A 21,979-nucleotide genomic window follows, 5' to 3' on the forward strand; every position below is an offset into this window, starting at 1 on the left:
AACGTGCTTTAGGACGTTTTAGGACCGCTTGCTCTGACAGCTTACCGCTCTCAATAAAAGGTTAAAAAAAAAGTAGTGTATTAGTGTTAAACTAGTTTTTATATGTAGGTCAAGAGCACAACTTTTAATAAGGCTTTTAAAAGTAATGGTAGCTTCTTCTCAGAAGAAAGCACTAGTTTCCACAGTAGAACATGCTCAAATGATCGGGAATCAAAAACACTAGCATACGTGTTTCATACATAGTGTTGCGATTACGTGTCAGAATTCAAAGATTTCTCCGATGAATTTAAGGCAAAAATAAATAAGCATAAAATAATCACTTTTCCACACTGAATCCGTACGTGCTTTTATTTTGAAGATAGAGCGCCAATCCAAGAAATCATTATGCTTACGTCACAGAAAAGCGACGCCAACGCCGTATTGTGATGTCACATTCAACGAGAGTTCTTTGACTAAATCATGTGTAGATATAGTTTTTTTTATATGTTAAGAATATTTTTGTTGTGTTGTTGTCTGGTCAGTAGATCGCCTTGATTTGAAGGTAGGTTGCCTGTTTGTTGACGCTAGTACCGCGGTCAGTGCACATTAAGCAGCTAAATGCTGTTAGTAGATAACTGACCACATCGATGGTTAAGGTGTTATGTTATTCTAATTTTGTGTGCCTGTTTATTAATCTAAATCTTTTTTAGCAATTGATTTGTAATAGTGAAGCATTAAAGCAGCATTGTTTTTTGCTAATTTACACTTTTTGGTACCACAAGTTAAAATCCCAGAAGAAAATTTGTCTTGGACACATACAGAAAATACATATGTCATAGTACATACTTGACCACATACATGCAAGAACACACACTTTATACCACTAGTTGCACATTGCCCATCGTAAAGTCATCAAGCATTTGAAAAATATGCAAATATATTGAAGAACATATATGTTAAATGTTTAATTAAACATTGGTTTAATTCTGTTTTACAGTGATTTAATAGACGTGTAATAACAAATATATTATTATTTTTCTTTCACTCCCTCTCTATAGTGACCTTTGCTGTGATGCCTCTAACAATGTCTCAAATCAGTGATCCAAAGATTGCTTTTGCCTACCTGCGCCCGAACTGTGTCCTCCTGACCCGAGAGCCCTCTGTCAGCAATGTTAAGACTCTGAGCAGCCAGGTAAAAGAAGTCAATGATGCCACATTGCAGCAGCTCCAAGAGTATGTCCTTTTCCCTCTTCGCTTTGTCCTTAAAGTCCCTGGTCCCAAGAAGGACAAACTGGTGCAGGCTGTGGCTGAGACCATGAGCCACATCCTGGAGAACACTTGTGTCCAGAGCTGGGACACACTCCACGGCCTTTTCTCAGAGCTCTGCCTCTGCCTCTGCTCTCCAACTGACCCTGGTAAACCTGCTGATACGTCAGAGGAGCTGAAGTTGGCAGTGCTGAAGTGCCTGGACGCCCTGCTTCATGCTGCTTATGGTGACATAGTCTTCAAACTCTTTGAACCGATCATGCTGCCTGGACTGGGCGCAGCAGTTTCACTGCTGCTGGCTTTAGGTGAGAAGGAGAAATCTCGAGATATTCAGGCAGCAGCACTTAAGTGTCTCCAGGCTTTAACTCTGCAGTGTGACTGCACTCAGGAGCATGTAGTCCCATCCTCAGTGGAGCAACATGCTATAGGCAGCGCCATGGCTTCATTCTTACCTGGAATCTCCATGGCTGTAACCAGGATTATTACAGGAGATCCGAGACAAGGCCATGCAGTCACAGTCAGGGCCATTAAGGTACAGTATTGCAAACCATACTCTGCTTCTTATTTGCATCCAGTTTAAATCAGTGCAAGCTTTGACTGAATTTCACACAATCATACATGCTGTTATAGGTATAATTATTTGTTATTTAGGCTGCAACTAAGGATTATTTTCATTAGTGATAACCGTACCAGATCACCTTTTTCCCTTTTTCTTTATATAGTTTTGGTCAAGTGCTGTGCGGCTTGTGTTGGAAGATGTCCAGCTTCAGGCCAGTCAGCCCCTGAAGACTCCCTCATCAGACCTGGGCAGAATTGCACAGCTGATGGTCCCACGAACACAAGACTGGGTTAAAAGCACAGTGGGGAAACTTTCTGTGCTGCTCAAGAAAATCATCTCATGCACCTCAGCCCATAGGCACTGGAGGGTTCGGCTGGAGCTAGTGGAGCTGGCTGACCACCTGCTGGCCAGGTGTAGTCACTCACTGGGAGAGTGTGTGGGGCTGCTCTTGGAGGCACTGGTGGGAGCAGTCAATGATGAGGAGCCCAGAGTCAGAGAGAGGTCTGATTTAACAGATACTTTTGTTTTTTTTCCAATAAGAACAAAGCACAATCTAATTTTGTTTATTGAAACTCCTCTTTCCTCCTCTCCTCTAGATGTGAGGTTATCCTCAGGGACGTATCGCAGAGGAATCAAAGCAGCCTCAATAGTAGCAGCGGGGATATGACCAGCTCTACTCACACCTTCACTGACGTGCTCTCAGAGAATCTCCACTCTTTGGCCACCTCCCTTCCCAGACTGATGAGGACCTCTGATGACCAGAAGAAACTGTTTGTCCTCAATGTGTTCCTGGGTTATTTAAAGGTCCTGGGGCCACTCGTCTGTGTGGTGCTAAACTCAGCTGCACATCTGGAGAGAATTTCTAAAGCTTTGATGCAGGTAATGTTTTCCGACATGTATCAGAATAAATATCAGAATTCTGTGTTAATGGTAAATAGAGGTAAATCTTGGTTATGGTTGTTTAAATTTGTTGGTAATTGAAATGCATTTATAGTTCTGCTAGCTTCTTCTGAGACACTTCCTATGTGTATAGAAATATGTGTAAAATGTGCAATCCTGCACTTTTCTGTGTATTAACATGTTGGGGTAGATTTGTTTAACTTGTCTTCGTTATTATGACATAGTGGTTTAGTTTTAAACTTTTCGGGCTGAATATCCTCATGGTTACATACATAAACAAGTGCATGAGACGGACAAACGTCTCCCCATAGCTAACATGAGGGTCATGGGGGCTGCCGGAACCAATCCCAGCTGACAAAGGGCTAAAAGCAGGATACACACAGAGACTCTATTCACTTTCACATTCACACCTACGGTCACTTTAGAGTGTCCAATTAACATCTGCATTAATTTGGACTGTGGGAGGAAACCGGAGCACTATTACACTGCCATGTGGCCCCACAACACATTCATTCATTTATCTTCTACCACTTTATCCTCCACATAAGGGTCGTGAACACAAACCACTGTGGATTTAACAGTGATTGCTGGCAGTCTACTGTTGTATAACTTAAGTGGCAGCAAATGTGACTAATTACCGATTTATTCAGTTAATTCAGGGTTACATTTTTACAGTAATTCACTTTCATGTGAAACCTTCATGACGTCTGACTTTGCCTGCTCTTTGTTCCTCAAACTTTAAGTCAAGAGAAGTTACAAGTCTGACAACTCCCCACATTGTCAGAATCCCAACAATCACGCTGCTATGATTTGACAGGTGCTGGAACTGGATGTGATGGATGTTTGCATCGTCGAAGAAAGGAGCCACAGCTCTTCCATAGAAACGAGTTCCAGTGCCCCTGATTATTACACCGCTCACATACAGAGGAAGCATTTTCTCTACTTCACTGATGAGAAGATTTTATCTGTGCTCATGGAGATCTGCCGGACGTTAGGTATGAGTTCTGCTCAATATGACAGACTTTATTAAAAATCATCTCTTCTTATAGTCATCATGCATACATAGCAGTACTTAATATTTGAATAAAGAATATGTATACATATGGCAGCTAGAGGTCTAGGTTGTAACATTTATGATGTCTTTTTGGGCAGAAGGTGAACATTCTACCCATGAGTATGTTTATATAAATGTATAACTGCTTTAAACTAAGTGTTTGGTTTTAGTAGCCTTAGAATAAGCCATTAGTTTCCACCTACGTAAACCTGATACATATACAATCAAAGAAGGATGAAACAGCAGAAAGGCTGGAGAGAGTTGTTTAAATCCAGAGTTTTATAATGTGCTTCGGTGAAGAGAGTCGTCCTTTGCTTGTTGCAGTCTCTACTTTCACCTTCAGATGTCACTAATTCTAACACACTGGACGTTAAAAATGTAAAGGATGTCACACATGCAAAGGCTTATGGATTAAAGCTGGCTACATTTTATGACATAATATGTTGTATAATATTATTGATAGATCTCATGCCAGACATACAAGTAACTTTCCCTATTTCTACCTTTAGGTTTCTATGGCAACATTTACCTACTGACTGATCACTTTCTGGATCTGTACCGCCAGTCTTCATCATACAGGAAGCAGGCTGCCATGGTGCTGAATGAGATCGTCAGGGGTGCCGCAGGCATCGGCGTGGCAACAGAGAGTCAGGGTTTGCGGGGTGAGGGAGATGGATGCTCTGCCACCTTAAAGGAAGACCTTGAAGCTGCAGTGGTGTCTGTCATGGAAGAATACATCAGTCTGAACAACTGGCACCTGATTACTGTCAGTGAAGAGACAGATAGAGACCGACAGGATCAACAGGTGAGGACCGTTTGAGTTTTAATGTTTTGTGGTCTTTGCACTGTATCAAATGATTTCAGGTGTATTGTGGCAAAAGTTTAACCTGGTTTCTTCAGTCAATTCATAGCTTGTATTAAACGTGTATTAAAGAAGGAGTTGGATGCTTAGTGTATGTGTGCTACTAACAAATTACAAGTGATTAGCTGGAGATCAAATGTCTAAAGGCTTGTGGACTGTGAAAAGTTTGGGAACCACTTTCTTAGCTTAAAGCCTGGAAGTGAAAAAATCTTCCATACCTAAACTACTCCCTTTACTCCATTTATTATACTAGTACTTCATAATTTGATGTGGGAATAGATTCTATGGGCAGTGAATGTTGCATCAGCAGCTGAATTTGTCCATCAGTAAATTCTCTGTGAATGATCATCACATGAAACAGATGAGTCTACTCTCCATGGTCTGAATGACGGAGTCATACTTTGCTATTTAACATCTCATTTTGTATTTTTGCGAATATTTTCTACCCAAGTGTGATAATCGCCTCCCTTTTGCAGATTATTGCAGAGTTCATGCCGCATTGGAATTTGATTATTGTCAGATCTCTCCACTCTAAACTACGCGCTCCAGGCATCACTGAGAAACCCATGCACATTGTGCTGTGGCCTCAGTGCAAGCTCCTCAAAGCTGCTCCAGGGTTTCAACTCACTGCTCTGAATTTTCTCTGCAGGATTACTGAGCCGACACAGATACAGTTCCATTTCAGTTTGTAGATAAACTTTCTGTTTTTCTGTGCCAGCTGAAATGTGAACTCTGGACACACGTTACAAACTAGGATATGATACACAGAAATATATAACATACAGTAGAAGGAAGGTTGGCCATTGTAGAGGTTGTTTCTGTGTTTCCTCCCTTAGTCAGATTATTTATGCTCATGAATAGAAATGAAAATAAATGTGAAAATGGTACAATCTACAGGCATTTAGCTGTGTACACTAATATAACTGTTGAGAAAGCATTATTACAGTACGACTTTCAAGCCAGAACGGATGGATTCTACAAGCTGTCCCTCTAAGTTTCATTTTCTCCTCCTAAAAAGTGTAGATTTTTTTTTTTTTTTTTTTTAATATTGCTGTAGTTTTCTTAATTTTTATAAGAAAACTCAAGTAAATCCAGATGTATTATGTACCTGAGGATACAATAATCTGGATACTGGACATTTAAAAAAAAAAAAAAAAAAATATATATATATATACACATGTGTATATATATATATACATATATTTCTCTGTTGTGCTCTATATGACAATGACCTTTGGCCTCTTTCTTCTTGTAGTTGCTCAGCCCACCCAGACTCCTCTCCATTTCCAACAGTGACATCAGTAACATCAATGTAAACTCTCTCCAAGTGATTCCCTCCTCGTTTGGCTCCTCATCTCCTTCATCATCGACCTCCACAATCCACCAGCTCAACAGCAACATCTGGCAACTGTGTATCCAGCTTGAGGGCATCGGCTGCTTTTCTCAGGCTCTCGGTCGTGACTTCCGGCCCCTGTTGATGACATCGCTGTACCCTGTCTTGGAGAAAGCAGGGGAGGAGACACTACTGGTCAGCCAGGCAGCGCTGGGCTCCATGTGGGACATCAGCAAAGCCTGTGGCTACCCCTCACTGAAGGAGCTGATCAATGAAAACTCAGACTATCTGCTCAATGACATCTCCCTCAACCTGCAGAGGCTCAATCAGCATCCACAGGTAAAGCAAGCTCACACAACAAAAGGACAACAAAAGCAGAAGAATTTCTTTCTTTCTTTAGGACAGTTTAACAAAGCAATTATTTGTTACATTACGGTTTTGGAGCAGGTGGCCAAAACACAAATGCAGAAAGAGAAATAAATAAATTTTTACTGTGAATATTTTGGATATTTGCTTTTTAAATTAATTAAGGTGGCTTAATTAATTTTTTTTTTCAAATGAATTGATTTCTTCACAGTTTTTTTTATGCTGATAACCAACTGCCAAACACATCTTCTCACTTGAAAGCGTGATGTTATCAACTGCTGTTCCACTCATTTAAAGTTAATGTGTTTTCATTCAAGAGATTGTATTTTCGGATTTAGGGAAGCTATTAAATTATTGTTCAGGTACTGTGGGTGTAGAAAATTTTTAAGGCCCTGACCATGTGTTTCTTCATATTTCTGTCTTGTTGGCCAGGCTCCACGCGTGCTGACAGTGATGTTGACTCACTCTGACTGCAGTCTGCTACCGCTGGTCGGGGACATCGTTCAGGACGTGCTGATGGCTCTGGATCTCAGCTACGACCACACAGCTGCCCTCTTCTGCTCTGTGCTGCACGCACTGATGAGGGCGCTGGGTACGTCTTCAAGAGTGTTGTTAAAGGGTGAAACTATACAAAATAAAGAAAAATGGTCTTAGCTATTTCTGTCCTCCTATAGCAAGGTGGTTTCCCTCCAGTTGTACCAGGACAAATGAGTCTGCCACATCCAAGCAAACCTCAACTGACCAGGAAGTCCTTGACATCCGTCAGTTCCTGCTGGATTACTGTAAACAGAGAGAGCTGGCAGAGGGCATTGGAATAGAAGAGGACAACACTGAGGATCTTGGTAATATTTAGTCTTTCAAGGGCAAAACAAGATGATCATATTAACTATTATATTATAGATTTACCTGAGTGTTTGTTGGGTTTATCCATTACCAACTTAACTATCTGACTTTACATTGACTGTTAATATAGAGGTCCCTCCTCCTGTGGAGTGTGAGGACAGTGGAGATATGGAGGCTCCTGATGTGAAAGCAGAGCTTCCCTCTCACCTGAGGATCAGCAAAGACGTGATGGAGCGCTGCATTCATCTGCTGTCTGATCCCAGCCTCAGACTCCGTCTCAAGGTACTGTGTCTGCAGCAGGATGTAATGTGAAATGGACCTTTAATTCTGAAGATAAGAATCTTAGCGATGATTGTTTACAGGGAACTTTTGCAGTGATATATATGTACTTGAGTTTCTAATGCATCGGTGTGACTGATCTCCCAACCACACATGGGCTACAGCAGCTCTGTGTTGTTCTTTTTCAAAACTATAGATTTGGCAGTTGGCTGGGACTCCGGTCCAATTAGTGCTTAGTAGAGCACAAAGACTATAGTCCTTAGCCTGTCATGGCTTTGTTGACAGATTGGGCCCACATGAGGTAGCCAGTTAACCACTGGCTAACGCATATACAATAATAATTAGTGACTTGCTGCTGACATGAGGAATTTGCAGCACAGTGTGTGATTTTCTTGGTTCTTGTTTCCTTTGTTGGCTGTTAAATGAGCAATAAAACTGAGTTGCTAAACCACACTAACCTCATTATGAGTTACTGCCAGTAAAATGCCACTTAAAAATCTTCATAAGCTGGAGATTATTTGTTTATTCAGAAAGTTTGAAACACATAAAACCACCCGTAGAGACTGTTTGAATCCGATTTTTTTTGTTTGTGTTATGTTAAAGACATTTAACTGTTGATGAATGAAGTTATTGAAGAAAGTCTCTATCACCTAAAGGCTGCTTATTCATTGTATAAAATAATGTCTCTACATCTTCAGGTGTTGGATGTGCTGGAGCTGTGTGTGTGTGTGCTGAGTGAAAAGGAGGATGAACTGCTGCCTATGGCTCATCGCTGCTGGCCTGCCCTCCTACAGAGACTGACAGCTGATGACCCTTTAGCGGTCCTCAGAGCGTTCAGGGTGTGTAAACCGCAGCTTCCGTCAATAGTAATTATGGCTAAAAAAAAAAAAATGTCATCTAACTTCATCTAATGTGACGTTTTATCTGGATCAGGTGTTTATGTGCCATGTAAATCCTATTTTACCAGCTGAATTTTACATTAGTTTTCATAAGTGTTGGTCGTGTTGGTTAACTGTCATACTGTGATTTTCAAAACATTCAGAACTAATTGAATGAACACTGATGATCACTTCATCTTAATCTCTCTTTAATCTCTCAAAGCAAATCACAAACTGTTTTCCTTTTGACGACTTCTGTATATTTTCTTCGTAACAGTTCGTAATTCACTTGCAACGTTTAAAATCACTATAGCAGTTTTTTGTCCACTGTTTATGAAAACGATTTTGTCACACTTGCTGCACACATTGCACCTTACACGCTGAGTGTCTCTGCCAGATGCTGTGCACCCTGGGTGAGACGTGTGGTGACTTCCTTAGGAGAAGGGTTTCTAAGGAGGTTCTTCCAAGATTGAGCTCCTCACTGATTCGACAGGCTCCTATTAGTGCTAAGGCCGGACCCATCTACCTGCACACGGTGGCCTACAAACTGCAATTGGCAGTGTTGCAGGGACTGGGTTCACTGTGCCAGAGGCTGGATCTGGGTAAGTGAATACGAACACACACACACACACAGACTCTGGTACGTTAGACAGCTTTAGGACTGTAAGGGAAGCATTCAGATTTTTCAGCTGCTTTCTTTGCTAAGAAATCATTAAAACATTATGAATTATTTTGGTTTGTGGACAAAACAGGGCATTAGAGAACGTCATCATTTACAGGTTTGGTTAACACCTGTCAAACTATTCGGTCATTTTATGGACCAAACAAGTACTCCGTTAATCGACAGATTCTTTAGATTATGATAATAATCGTTAGCTACAGCCCTAGACAGTGTAGAAAAATGGTATCCCAAACCTTAAAAATAACCTGTTAATGCCTTCCCTTAACCTAACTACAGTTCAAATTGTAGCCTTAAATTTAACCAGTTCTTCAGAAATAAGGTTACGCCTTGTTGTTAGGGCCAGGTTTTGGTCTCCACAAGGACCACTGGTCCTTACAAGGCCAGTGTTATTGTGTGTGTGTAATGACAGAGTTGCTCTGCTGAGTAATTGGAGTGAAACAGTAAATAAACCATGTAATAAGAAACAAATAGTGAGACATTTACATGCACAAGATCAATATTGTTTTTTTTTAAACATCAATATACTGTATATTTGTATATTCATATATTATCACCACAAAAGATAGTACACTACAAGCATTCAGATTACCATCTCTTACTTTTTGTTTAGAAGTGGGAAATTTACACATTTTGTGTTGGTCTATAGATGCAGAGCCAGAGTCAGGATACAGTAGGACCAGTGTAGCTCTGTTCAATCTCACATTGGACATTCAGATTTCCATCAAGACAGTGACTGTATTTAACCACAAGATGGCAGTTTTTCATCACAGTGTGAACAGGGTAGAGGAGGTAATGCAGCATGAGTTAGTATTTATCTCAAGTCCTCTGCTCTGCTCTGCTTCTTTTTTTTTGAGGACCTGAAAGAAATGAGAAACATGTTGCATCTTGAAAATTTGATTGTGGAAAATTGAAATTCAGTTCATCGCTCTGTGAAATTCATTGTCTCAAGGTTCTTATTGGTGTTTGTTGATGCTGTGGTTTTCATCAATCGAGAAACCATTCGTATTTTTCCAATCCTTTTTCTTTAGTCAGTGTTGTTTTTAGTATTGGTAACCACGGGGCCTCTGCAGATATACAGCACATGCATTTTGTCTTGTATAAAATCACACAATACAATCATTTCAAAGCTGTAGCACTACTTGGATGCAGTAGACTGGTCAGCCAATAGACCAGGATGCTACTGAATCCAATAGTTTTGCCACTGCAAAGTAGAATTGAGCAAGAAATGCTGTTAAATTTGCTCATAAATCAGCACGTCAAGATGCAACAGGGAAGAGGGATGTTTAATGGATGAGCTCAGAAATTCTGTTGTCGTGCCGTGTACGTTGTATTTGGAATTGCATTGTTATCATAATTATAAATGTTCATGCAGAACAGTCTGGGGACTCGATGCCAATGTGGTACCGGTGATGTAATTATGACTGCTTGTCTCATTTTTCATCAGTCATTATGTTTATTTAGCAGTGACAACCCTGTCTCAGTCATACTGAGCTCAGATCGCTCCAATTTTCCAGCACACAAGGATACTCATAAAAGTACTCACAGGAAAATACGGTACTTAAAGTGGAACTAAGAGCAAGCGATGCAATTGGAGAGTGTGATCACTCTTCTCTGTGGCGATCTATGAGCAGGTTGAGATGGTGGTATTTTAATCAGCAATGAGAATTAGTGTTAAAACGTCCCTTTAATTGCAATTACCTCTTGTTGTTAAGGACAGTGAGCTTGTAAGAGCTGGTTGGCAGGTTCATAAATGATAAATCAGTACAGATCAGATTCAGACGACGCATGACTTAAAGGTTTTTTTTTTTAAATAAAAATGTCAGAAATTATTATTTTAATAGGAGATATTGGGTAAATATCTGATTTTATTGGGTGGGACAGGTGTTTATTTACTGTGCACAACCATAAAAACCTCTGACTCGATTTCAACGTAGTGGTGTGTCATCTACAGTGTTACCTTGGTGATGGTGTGAACCTCACACACATGTCACACCCTCCTGCTGAAGCTCATCACTGACAGATGAAAAGATAGCGGCTGGTGACAGCATGTGTCATAGCCATAGCATGGCTGTCTGCAGGAATCCCCGAGGGCAGCAGCAGAATTAGCAGCGATGTGGACAGAAGTGCATGGGTAGCAGAGAATTAAAAAAAATTTTTTTTAAATAAAATCTGAGATTTTTCAAAAAGAAAAAAATAAATAAAAAAACTTTTGAACTGATGTCATCACAAGAGAACCTTGTTTACTGTAAACTTCTGTAATCGCTCTCTTCCTGCAGAGGGGAAGATAGTTGAGGCAGTGGAGTGTGGTGACTTTCGCAGATAGGCAAGCAGTGTTGAAGAATGCACACACACCCAACACTACTCATCACAAACCCCTATAGCAATGTTTAGATCAGCTGTTAATAACGCCAAAAAGAACCAGACAAAAAAAGCATGACAGAGACAGAGGCAGCAGCAGATTCTTCAAATCGGCATCTGTCCTGTTTGATGACTTCTCGCCATCTGTCTCTCCTGAGCTGAAAATCTCTCTCCGGCATCTTGGTGCACTCTGCCTGAACTTCTTCACCTCAGTGCACTCCCCCGTGATTGAAAAAGACAGAGTTTTACAGTTCAAATGTGCAAAGGGAGTTTTTGCTCCAAACTTTGTTGCAACTGACCAATGTGATCAGCGAGACGACTCCCACCAATCACATTTGATAAATCGCAGTCTGATTTGCTTGGGGTTTTTTTGTAAGTGCATTTTTAAAGCTGCTGCGCTAGAAAAATAGATACTTGTCAAGTTTCAATGAAAAACTGAATCAGTTTTTACAAGGCTGATTGTAAAATAGGCTAACCCTAACCCTAACCCAACACACTGCCCCGAAATCAGTTGGCGATCCATAGATTGGATTCACAGTGGGAGAGTGAGTCACTCACCTTATTGCCTTTGTCAAAATAAAGAATTAAGACAGTAAAAGCATCAAATACAACCCCTAGCAAAATGTCACTTCATGGTCAAAGAATTTATGGAAATATTCAACACAAAAGGCACAGTTGCACTGACGTACAGCCCAAAAAACACATCCACATTTTATTATAGAAAGTTGTGAACAGCACAAACAAACAAACAAACAAACAAACAAACAAGAAAAAACATTTGTCTGAAATCTGCAAACACAAACATGGGTACGTCTGCATCGTTACCAAAGCAACAGAGGCAGAGAGCTTTGTTATGCCTGCCCTGGACACAAACCTGATTCGAAACTCCCTGAATATATCATACATAAAATATGATTGGAGAAAAAGCCTGATTGCACTCTGTAAAGCTTTTTAGCCCAATTTAGCCCGCCGTGTTGGTTCTGTGACTTAATTAGACCACTGTTTACTTCTTCTGCAGTACTAGTTTAAGCATTTAGCAAACTAAAGGGCGACTTGTTTTGCCTGAATGTTGGGCCAACACTGGGGTCCAGAAAAACCGTTCTAATGTCGCCTCATGTCTTCAGGATATGTAAATGCGCACATCATAAAAACTACTATGTTGACCACAGCAGCCTCAGGCTGTTTGTAAGCGGTCCAGTCGTGATAGAATCCTAATAACCAATTCTGTTTGTGTCCAATCCCCTCGTGCTTCTCTGCCTCGGGATCCTTCATATATATTGTATATTGATAATTTAAAAAAAAAATGTAAATGTTTTCACAAATCCACAGTGAGGAAACCTGAGGTAATGAACTCCAGCCTTATTAGTTTCCTATCAGGTTGGTGTCCAAGGTTCTAAACAACTGTTTGGATAAGCTGTCATGATCCATATCCATTTAACAATATGGTTGGCTATGCTATACTGGATGCTCACTTAAGAAAATAGTTGTTGCCATCACATGTGAGCACAAGTCAATGGTGAAAATCCTCCAAATTTAATGTTATGTTCAATTTAAAATAAATAACTAAAAATGGTGATGGCAGTTGTGACCTTTTGCACTAAGTTCCCTTCTGTCATTTCTTTCCCTGTTTGTTTTTCTCCTCACCCTTCTTTATCCAAAACCTGAATCACAGTCAACAAAGTAGTGAAAATGCATTTTGTTTGTCATTCGAGATAATTAAAGGTTAGTTCCTGCATGAATATCTTCTAAGTCTATGTTTAATTATCCCATTTGAATGATGCATTTAGTTCGTTCACATTTATTTAATCTAGAACACAATAGGATAGCATTTAAATTGGGCAAAGTTATGAGCTGATATATACATGTAATGAGAAGATTATACCATAAAGAACAGCACGCATTTTAACTTGTTATAGTAGAGAAAGCAGACCACAATCTGCTAAGAAATGAAGTTCGTATGAATAATTGTACTCAAGGCCATGGTGTTTGAGGAGTGAAACACAGATTAAAGAAACGTTCATAAAGTAAGGGGCCATTTTGGAGGAGTCAGTCTTAAGCGTAGAGGTATCGCTCCACTGATGATTCTGATGGTTCTCTGCTTCACCACTTGGGTCAAACCTGAAATATACCAGCAACCTTTTCATGAAAGCTGAATGAAATTTTGCTCGTATATCTACTCTATGTTTCCCACAAGATAAAGTCTCATGACATTAATAATCCCATGGCCACGAGGTCTACTTATACTGTATTGGCTTTTATTGAAATGGCGTGCCAAGTGTTGAATCATGGATTGCCATGAAATTTTTATCACAGACATTCATGTTCCCCTCAGGATTAAGTCATTCTTAAAGCTTCCGCTCAGTGTTTATATCCTGATTTATGAATGGTTTGTCCTGGTTGGCCACTGTGTCTTTTTGTGTGCATCCCATATATAATATGGCTAATAACTGAAACAAACTATGTCAGCTCAGGTCAGTTGAGGTCACACTCAGTCTTGAGGCCTCTGTTATGGCTCATAATCCGCTCTGTTCCATATTTTGTCAAATAATGTATCTGTCTGCACTAGTTTCCCTCTCTCTCTCTCTAGTCTGACACTATAAGGACAGGGACACCCAACATTTGTGAATCTGGAGATGCCGCTCACTTGTCAGAGACATTATATGCTCAAGAGTTTTACTGTCTGTGTTTCTGTGCTTTCCCTCATCTCCAGTCCCAGAAAAGAAAAGAAAATAAGGATGATTAAAATATTCTTGATCTGCTGATAAATGTAGTAGTTAAGTCTACACCAGTTGCATGCTCACTTCAAACCTGCAGCAGCATCTCTCTCACTCTCACTGACTGTGGTTTAGTTACAACCCTCATATGAAAGGATCATACTAAAAAAGAAAATCCTCTTGAATGACATCGAAAGAAAAGGTCCAGTCCTTGCTTTGTAAGGTCTTTCATAGTGACAGTTAATGGCTGTTTTCCCTCAGATCAGAAACAAGGAGATTTGGTGTTGGAAATGGAGAGAATGTGAAAGAGCAGGAGAGAAACAGTCGGCGGCTGCAGCCTTACTCGTGTGAATACCGATTTGGCTACAGCTTACCTCTGGGACGCCTGCAGCAAGCCAATTACCAAGCCTCAGTCTCAGACAGAGATGCCAACGGACTGAAGCAAATAATTTGTTTCAGCTCTAATTGTAGCCTCAGTATCAATTCCACCCTGTTTTTCTTTTAGCACAGATTCCAACAGCACCTGGTTATTTCCGGTCTAGTATTTCTCACCGCTGCCCTCCAAGCACCTTGATTCCACAAAAGGGGACATGCCAGGAGTGCCGCAGCAGAGAGGGGGGAAGAAAAGGGATAAAAGCAGTTGCTAAATAATCTGGTTTCGCTCTGAAATGTGCACTGATGCTTTTATTCTTAACACACAGTGAGCAGGCCTGGTTCAAGCTGAGTGTGGGTTGAATTGAAAAATAGAGTAAGCAGAGCGTTAGAGAGGCATGTTTTGAAATGGGTCTTGAAAGGCAGCTGGGTTTGCAGCTCAGAGAATCACTAAAGGTCTGCTGGTAAAGAAGGATGGAGAGAGAAAGAGAGAAGAGATGACAGTGTGGAAAGAATTGGAGAGCATGGAGGGAGCGTGAGCTGGCATGGTTATAAAAGTTACAGTCGGTGAGAAAGGAAAGGGAAACGAAGGTGGCTTCTCAGGTGTGAAATCCAGAGATGTGGAAACAGCCTGCTATGAAATCTTTTTTCCTCAGCCATCTCAGCAGTTTCCTGCAGCTCATTAGGAGTTAGAAAAGTCCAGAAACGATCTATTTCTTTCCTCTCTTTCATCTTCTCTTATCCTTTTGTTTTACCAAGCATTGCCATGAGCGGGGACCTGGGTTTACATATCTTATATCTTTTGTATGTTCAGTTGGATTTGTGGAAACAAAACACTGAAGAAATGTCAAGGCTAATTAATAATATTCTTCTTATTCTTGTGCTTCTGGGGAAAAAACAACATGGTAAACATGCAAGGCTGTGTTTAGCAAAACCACATGACCAATTTTGTCATGTATATATTTATAAATTTGTTAAAAAATAAGCGTGTGCTATATATTTCACAATTGGCCTTGTACAGAGCAGAGGATGAACACTGCATATGTTTTTTTTTTGTTTTTTTTCCAGGTGAGACAGATCTGGATGCTGTTTGTGAGGCCTGTCTGCCCTACCTGAGCTGCAGACAACCCATCCCACTGCAGGAGGCTTGTCTAAGGTAACACGTCACTGTAGCTCACAGCGTCGATGTTAATCATCACTCAACTTTTCAACAGTTTTTGATACTGCTGTTATCATGGTCGAGTAAAACACCTACAACTAATACCAGGGAATGACTGTTCAGTGAAAGGGAGGATGATTGGGAAACCACTCAATGCTGTACATCCTGATTTCAAAGTCCTTATATTTTGCAACCGTAATGACTAGTTAATATAAAAATGCTTATTTTTTTGTAAGTTACACACTGCAGTTTTATCAGTAGTAGCCTCAAAAAGGCAACAACTACTGTAATGCTATATGGTATAAAAGAGAGTGAGAAAGAGGCTAAGAGAACTGAGGTTTGGATGGATTTGTGATTTCTGAAGGACGTTTCATGTTTATCTTTTTGTATGTGGACAGTAATATCAAACCTTAAATACAATTTTAGATGTCCTTCAAATGAAACAATCAGGACTATTGTGTTCAGCCTCTTATGGGGTGCTAATTAAAACAACCTGAAGGCTTTTTACTGTGCCTTCAATAGGTGGGTAAGTTAATGAGCTTCACAGTCAAAACAGTAGGACAACACACTAAAGGCAGATAACCCACTATGTTGTCACTTTGGATTACAGGAAGGAGTTTTCTTCCTCTACACAAATTAAATGATGTACCTCAGCAGACCTGAGCTAATCCTCCTCCTCCTATGCTTCTTTTGCTCTTTTTTGCAGCGTTTTCCGACACTTAATCCAGGTGGATGCGGACACTTTCTGGTTCACTCTAAATGAGCTGCATTGTCCATTTTCCTACACGCCGCCACACCCTGACCTCCAGCCTGTGCAGCTGAGCGGGATGGACAGACCGAGAGACGAGTACTCGGACAACGTGCTGAAACTACTGAGGGAGGAGTTTGACTCGGTTTCTGTGACAGTCGACCAGAAAATCAGCTAATGAGCTGATGATCGATGGTGATTGACAGCTTTTTGAACCATTCACTCAAACAAGTCAGTTAACGGAATAAATATCTGACAACCGTGCAGAAGGAAGCAGCCGTTAGATGAGGCTGTGATAATGTCTGTGGTGTACACGGCTCGGATAAGCAGCGGGGTGAAAAGGGAAAATGTCAGTGAAGCATCTCTGCTGCTGTTCACACTCGTGCTGCAGGTGTTGAAACCAGGAACACTTCTGACAGCTCTGCTGTATTAGGAGACTTTGGCAGTTCCTCTGTTTTTCATTTCCCGTCAAGGCAGTGACATGTACTGTAAATGCAATATTTCTTCTCATGTTATTTCTGGACTTCCTAAAAAAAATTCCATATTCTCAATAAATCTTATTTTCTATTTTCTCCTTCTATTATTCAACATCCTTCCTCTAAATTGTTCTGTGTGAGGTTCTGTGTCATGAAGCTGCATGCACCTCTGGTGGGAGTGGCTTAGAACAGAGAGCCTTCATGTCCATCTCTATTACACCTTTAAACAAGGCAATCAGAGATCGCAGACTTCACCCCATTCATGCAAAAAGCCTATGTTAGCCTTTATGTGTAACAGACTGGTGCAATGCTATAGTGTTTGACTTCAGATCAAAACCTTGTTTGTTCGAATCTGCATGAGGGCCCAAAATTCTTCAGTCTCTGTCACTCATGTTGCATTTTGGACGACATACTAAACTATGACTTTTTTATCAATTTCTAGACGACATATTAAACTATGACTTTTTTGTCAATTTTAGGGCGACTTACTAAACTGAAATTTGGATGACATACTATACTATGACTTTTTTGACAAACTTTGGATGACATACTATGACTTTTTTGGCACATTTTGGACAACATACTATAGTATGACTTTTTTGTCAAACTTTGGACAAGATACTATACTTTGACTTTTTTGTCACATTTTGGAAGACATACTATGCTATGACTTTTTTGTAAAACTTTGGACGACATACTATACTATGACTTTTTTGTTAAAATTTGGACGGCATACTATGCTATGACTTTTTTGTCACATTTTGGACGACATACTATGCTCTGACTTTTTTGTCACATTTTGGACGACATGCTATACTATGGCTTTTTTGTCAAATTTTGGACAACATGCTATACCATGACTTTTTTGTCACATTTTGGACGACATACTATACTATGACTTTTTTGTCAAATTTTGGACGACAAACTATACAATGACTTTTTTGTCAAAATTTGGACGCCATGCTATACTATGACTTTTTTTATCAATTTTTAGACGACATATTAAACTATGACTTTTTTGTCAATTTTAGGGCGACTTACTAAACTGAAATTTGGATGACATACTATACTATGACTTTTTTGACAAACTTTGGATGACATACTATGACTTTTTTGGCACATTTTGGACAACATACTATAGTATGACTTTTTTGTCAAACTTTGGACAAGATACTATACTTTGACTTTTTTGTCACATTTTGGACGACATACTATGCTATGACTTTTTTGTAAAAATTTGGACGGCATACTATGCTATGACTTTTTTGTCACATTTTGGACGACATACTATGCTATGACTTTTTTGTCACATTTTGGACGACATGCTATACTATGGCTTTTTTGTCAAATTTTGGACAACATGCTATACCATGACTTTTTTGTCACATTTTGGACGACATACTATACTATGACTTTTTTGTGAAATTTTGGACAACATACTATACTATGACTTTTTTGTCAAATTTTGGACGACAAACTATACAATGACTTTTTTGTCAAAATTTGGACGGCATGCTATACTATGACTTTTTTGTGAAATTTTGTACGACATACTATACTATGACTTTTTTGTGAAATTTTGTACGACATACTATACTATGACTTTTTTGTCAAAATTTGGACGACAAACTATACAATGACTTTTTTGTCAAAATTTGGACGCCATGCTATACTAGGACTTTTTTTTGTCACATTTTAGACGACATACTATACTATGACTTTTTTGTGAAATTTTGGACGACATACTATACTATGACTTTTTTGTCAAATTTTGGACGACAAACTATACAATGACTTTTTTGTCAAAATTTGGACGCCATGCTATACTATGACTTTTTTGTGAAATTTTGGACGACATACTATACTATGACTTTTTTGTCAAAATTTGGACGACAAACTATACAATGACTTTTTTGTCAAAATTTGGACGCCATGCTATACTAGGACTTTTTTTTGTCACATTTTAGACGACATACTATACTATGACTTTTTTTTTCAAAATTTGGATTACTTACTATGATCACATCTGTGACGTCTATGAATGCACCAGCACAGATGGGTCTTGAACCCTCAATCCCTGTCTTTAGAGGCCAGTCTCTTAACCATTAAACCACTAAGGATTATTGCTATATCAGCAACTTTTTGAATAACGTACTACACTATGGCTTTTTTGTCAAATTTTGGACAACATGCTATACCATGACTTTTTGGTCACATTTTGGACGACATACTATACTATGACTTTTTGTCAAATTTTGGACGACAAACTATACAATGACTTTTTTGTCAAAATTTGGACGCCATGCTATACTATGACTTTTTTTTTATCAATTTTTAGACGACATATTAAACTATGACTTTTTTGTCAATTTTAGGGCGACTTACTAAACTGAAATTTGGATGACATACTATACTATGACTTTTTTGACAAACTTTGGATGACATACTATGACTTTTTTGGCACATTTTGGACAACATACTATAGTATGACTTTTTTGTCAAACTTTGGACAAGATACTATACTTTGACTTTTTTGTCACATTTTGGACGACATACTATGCTATGACTTTTTTGTAAAAATTTGGACGGCATACTATGCTATGACTTTTTTGTCACATTTTGGACGACATGCTATACTATGGCTTTTTTGTCAAATTTTGGACAACATGCTATACCATGACTTTTTTGTCACATTTTGGACGACATACTATACTATGACTTTTTTGTGAAATTTTGGACAACATACTATACTATGACTTTTTTGTCAAATTTTGGACGACAAACTATACAATGACTTTTTTGTCAAAATTTGGACGGCATGCTATACTATGACTTTTTTGTGAAATTTTGTACGACATACTATACTATGACTTTTTTGTCAAAATTTGGACGACAAACTATACAATGACTTTTTTGTCAAAATTTGGACGCCATGCTATACTAGGACTTTTTTTTGTCACATTTTAGATGACATACTATACTATGACTTTTTTGTGAAATTTTGGACGACATACTATACTATGACTTTTTTGTCAAATTTTGGACGACAAACTATACAATGACTTTTTTGTCAAAATTTGGATGCCATGCTATACTATGACTTTTTTGTGAAATTTTGGACGACATACTATACTATGACTTTTTTGTCAAAATTTGGACGACAAACTATACAATGACTTTTTTGTCAAAATTTGGACGCCATGCTATACTAGGACTTTTTTTTGTCACATTTTAGACGACATACTATACTATGACTTTTTTTTTCAAAATTTGGATTACTTACTATGATCACATCTGTGACGTCTATGAATGCACCAGCACAGATGGGTCTTGAACCCTCAATCCCTGTCTTTAGAGGCCAGTCTCTTAACCATTAAACCACTAAGGATTATAGCTGTATCAGCAACTTTTTGAATAACGTACTACACTATGACTTTTTTGTCAAATTTTGGACGACATACTATACTATGACTTTTTTGTCAAAAGTTGTACGACATACTATACTATGACTTTTTTGTGAAATTTTGGACGACATACGATATTATGATTTTTTATCAAAATTTGGACGACATACTATACTATGACTTTTTTTGCCAAAAGTTGGACGACATACTATACTATGACTTTTTTGTCAAATTTTGGACGACATACTATACTATGAATTTTTTTTTCAAAATTTGGATGACATGCTATACTAGGACTTTTTTTGTCACATTTTAGACGACATACTATACTATGACTTTTTTTTTCAAAACTTGGATGACTTACTATGATCACATCTGTGACGTCTATGAATGCACCAGCACAGATGGGTCTTGAACCCTCAATCCCTTTCTTTAGAGGCCAGTCTCTTAACCATTAAACCACTAAGGATTATTCCTATATCAGCAACTTTTTGAATAACGTACTACACTATGACTTTTTTGTCAAATTTTGGACGATATACCAAAACATGACCTTTTTTGTCAAATTTTAGACGACATACTATACTATGACTTTTTTGTCAAATTTTGGACGACATACTATACTATGACTTTTTTGTCAAAAGTTGTACGACATACTATACTATGACTTTTTTGTGAAATTTTGGACGACATACTATACTATGACTTTATTAATCACATTTTGGACGCCATGCTATACTATGACTTTTTTGTGAAATTTTGGACGATATACTATACTATGATTTTTTGTCAAAATTTGGACGACATACTATACTATGACTTTTTTAGCCAAAAGTTGGACGACATACTATACTATGACTTTTTTTGTCACATTTTGCACGACATACTATACTATGACTTTTTTGTCAAAATTTGGACGACATACTATACTATGACTTTTTTTGTCAAAAGTTGTACGACATACTATACTATGACTTTTTTGTCAAATTTTGGACGACATACGATACTATGATTTTTTTGTCAAAATTTGGACGACATACTATACTATGACTTTTTTTGCCAAAAGTTGGACGACATACTATACTGTGACTTTTTTGTCAAAATTTGGACGCCATGCTATACTAGGACTTTTTTTGTCACATTTTAGACGACATACTATGACTTTTTTTTTCAATACTTGGATGACTTACTATGATAACATCTGTGACTTCTATGAATGCACCTGCACAGATGGGTCTTGAACCCTCAATCCCTGTCTTTAGAGCCCAGTCTCTTAACCATTAAACCACTAAGGATTATTCCTGTATCAGCAACTTTTTGAATAACGTACTACACTATGACTTTTTTTGTCAAATTTTGGACGATATACCAAAACATGACCTTTTTTGTCAAATTTTAGACGACATACTATACTATGACTTTTTTGTCAAATTTTGGACGACATACTATACTATGACTTTTTTGTCAAATTTTGGACGACCAACGATACTATGATTTTTTTGTCAAAATTTGGACGACATACTATACTATGACTTTTTTTGCCAAAAGTTGGACGACATACTATACTATGACTTTTTTGTCAAATTTTGGACGACATACTATACTGTGACTTTTTTGTCAAATTTTGGACGACATACTATACTATGACTTTTTTGTCAAATTTTGGACGACATGCTATACTATGACTTTTTTGTCAAATTTTGGACGACATACGATACTATGATTTTTTGGTGAAATTTTGGATGAC

At 38.6% G+C, this 21,979-nt stretch overlaps 1 protein-coding gene across 1 annotated transcript; it reads left to right on the forward strand.

Annotated features, from left to right (window-relative positions):
- The first annotated feature begins 409 nt into the window (after positions 1–409).
- Positions 410–16,919, forward strand: tti1 (TELO2 interacting protein 1). The gene is made up of 14 exons (XM_058644164.1): positions 410–541; positions 1,038–1,777; positions 1,968–2,305; positions 2,401–2,683; positions 3,522–3,699; positions 4,268–4,563; positions 5,876–6,292; positions 6,752–6,911; positions 6,994–7,161; positions 7,293–7,444; positions 8,140–8,280; positions 8,717–8,921; positions 15,514–15,601; positions 16,311–16,919. The coding sequence occupies exons 2-14, from the start codon at positions 1,052–1,054 to the stop codon at positions 16,528–16,530; spliced, it is 3,372 nt and encodes a 1,123-aa protein (XP_058500147.1). The 5' UTR covers positions 410–541; positions 1,038–1,051; the 3' UTR covers positions 16,531–16,919.
- Positions 16,920–21,979: the final 5,060 nt, after the last annotated feature.

The sequence above is a fragment of the Solea solea genome, chromosome 11 (assembly GCF_958295425.1).
Source record: "Solea solea chromosome 11, fSolSol10.1, whole genome shotgun sequence".
Classification (NCBI taxonomy): Eukaryota; Metazoa; Chordata; class Actinopteri; order Pleuronectiformes; family Soleidae; genus Solea; species Solea solea.

Excerpts from the sequence above, each read along its gene's own strand:
- tti1 (XM_058644164.1), top strand. The coding sequence starts at position 1,052 with ATGCCTCTAACAATGTCTCAAATCAGTGATCCAAAGATTGCTTTTGCC. Across the intron at positions 2,684-3,521 it reads TTTCTAAAGCTTTGATGCAG|GTGCTGGAACTGGATGTGAT; the intron begins GTAATGTTTTCC and ends ATGATTTGACAG. Across the intron at positions 6,912-6,993 it reads CGCACTGATGAGGGCGCTGG|CAAGGTGGTTTCCCTCCAGT; the intron begins GTACGTCTTCAA and ends GTCCTCCTATAG.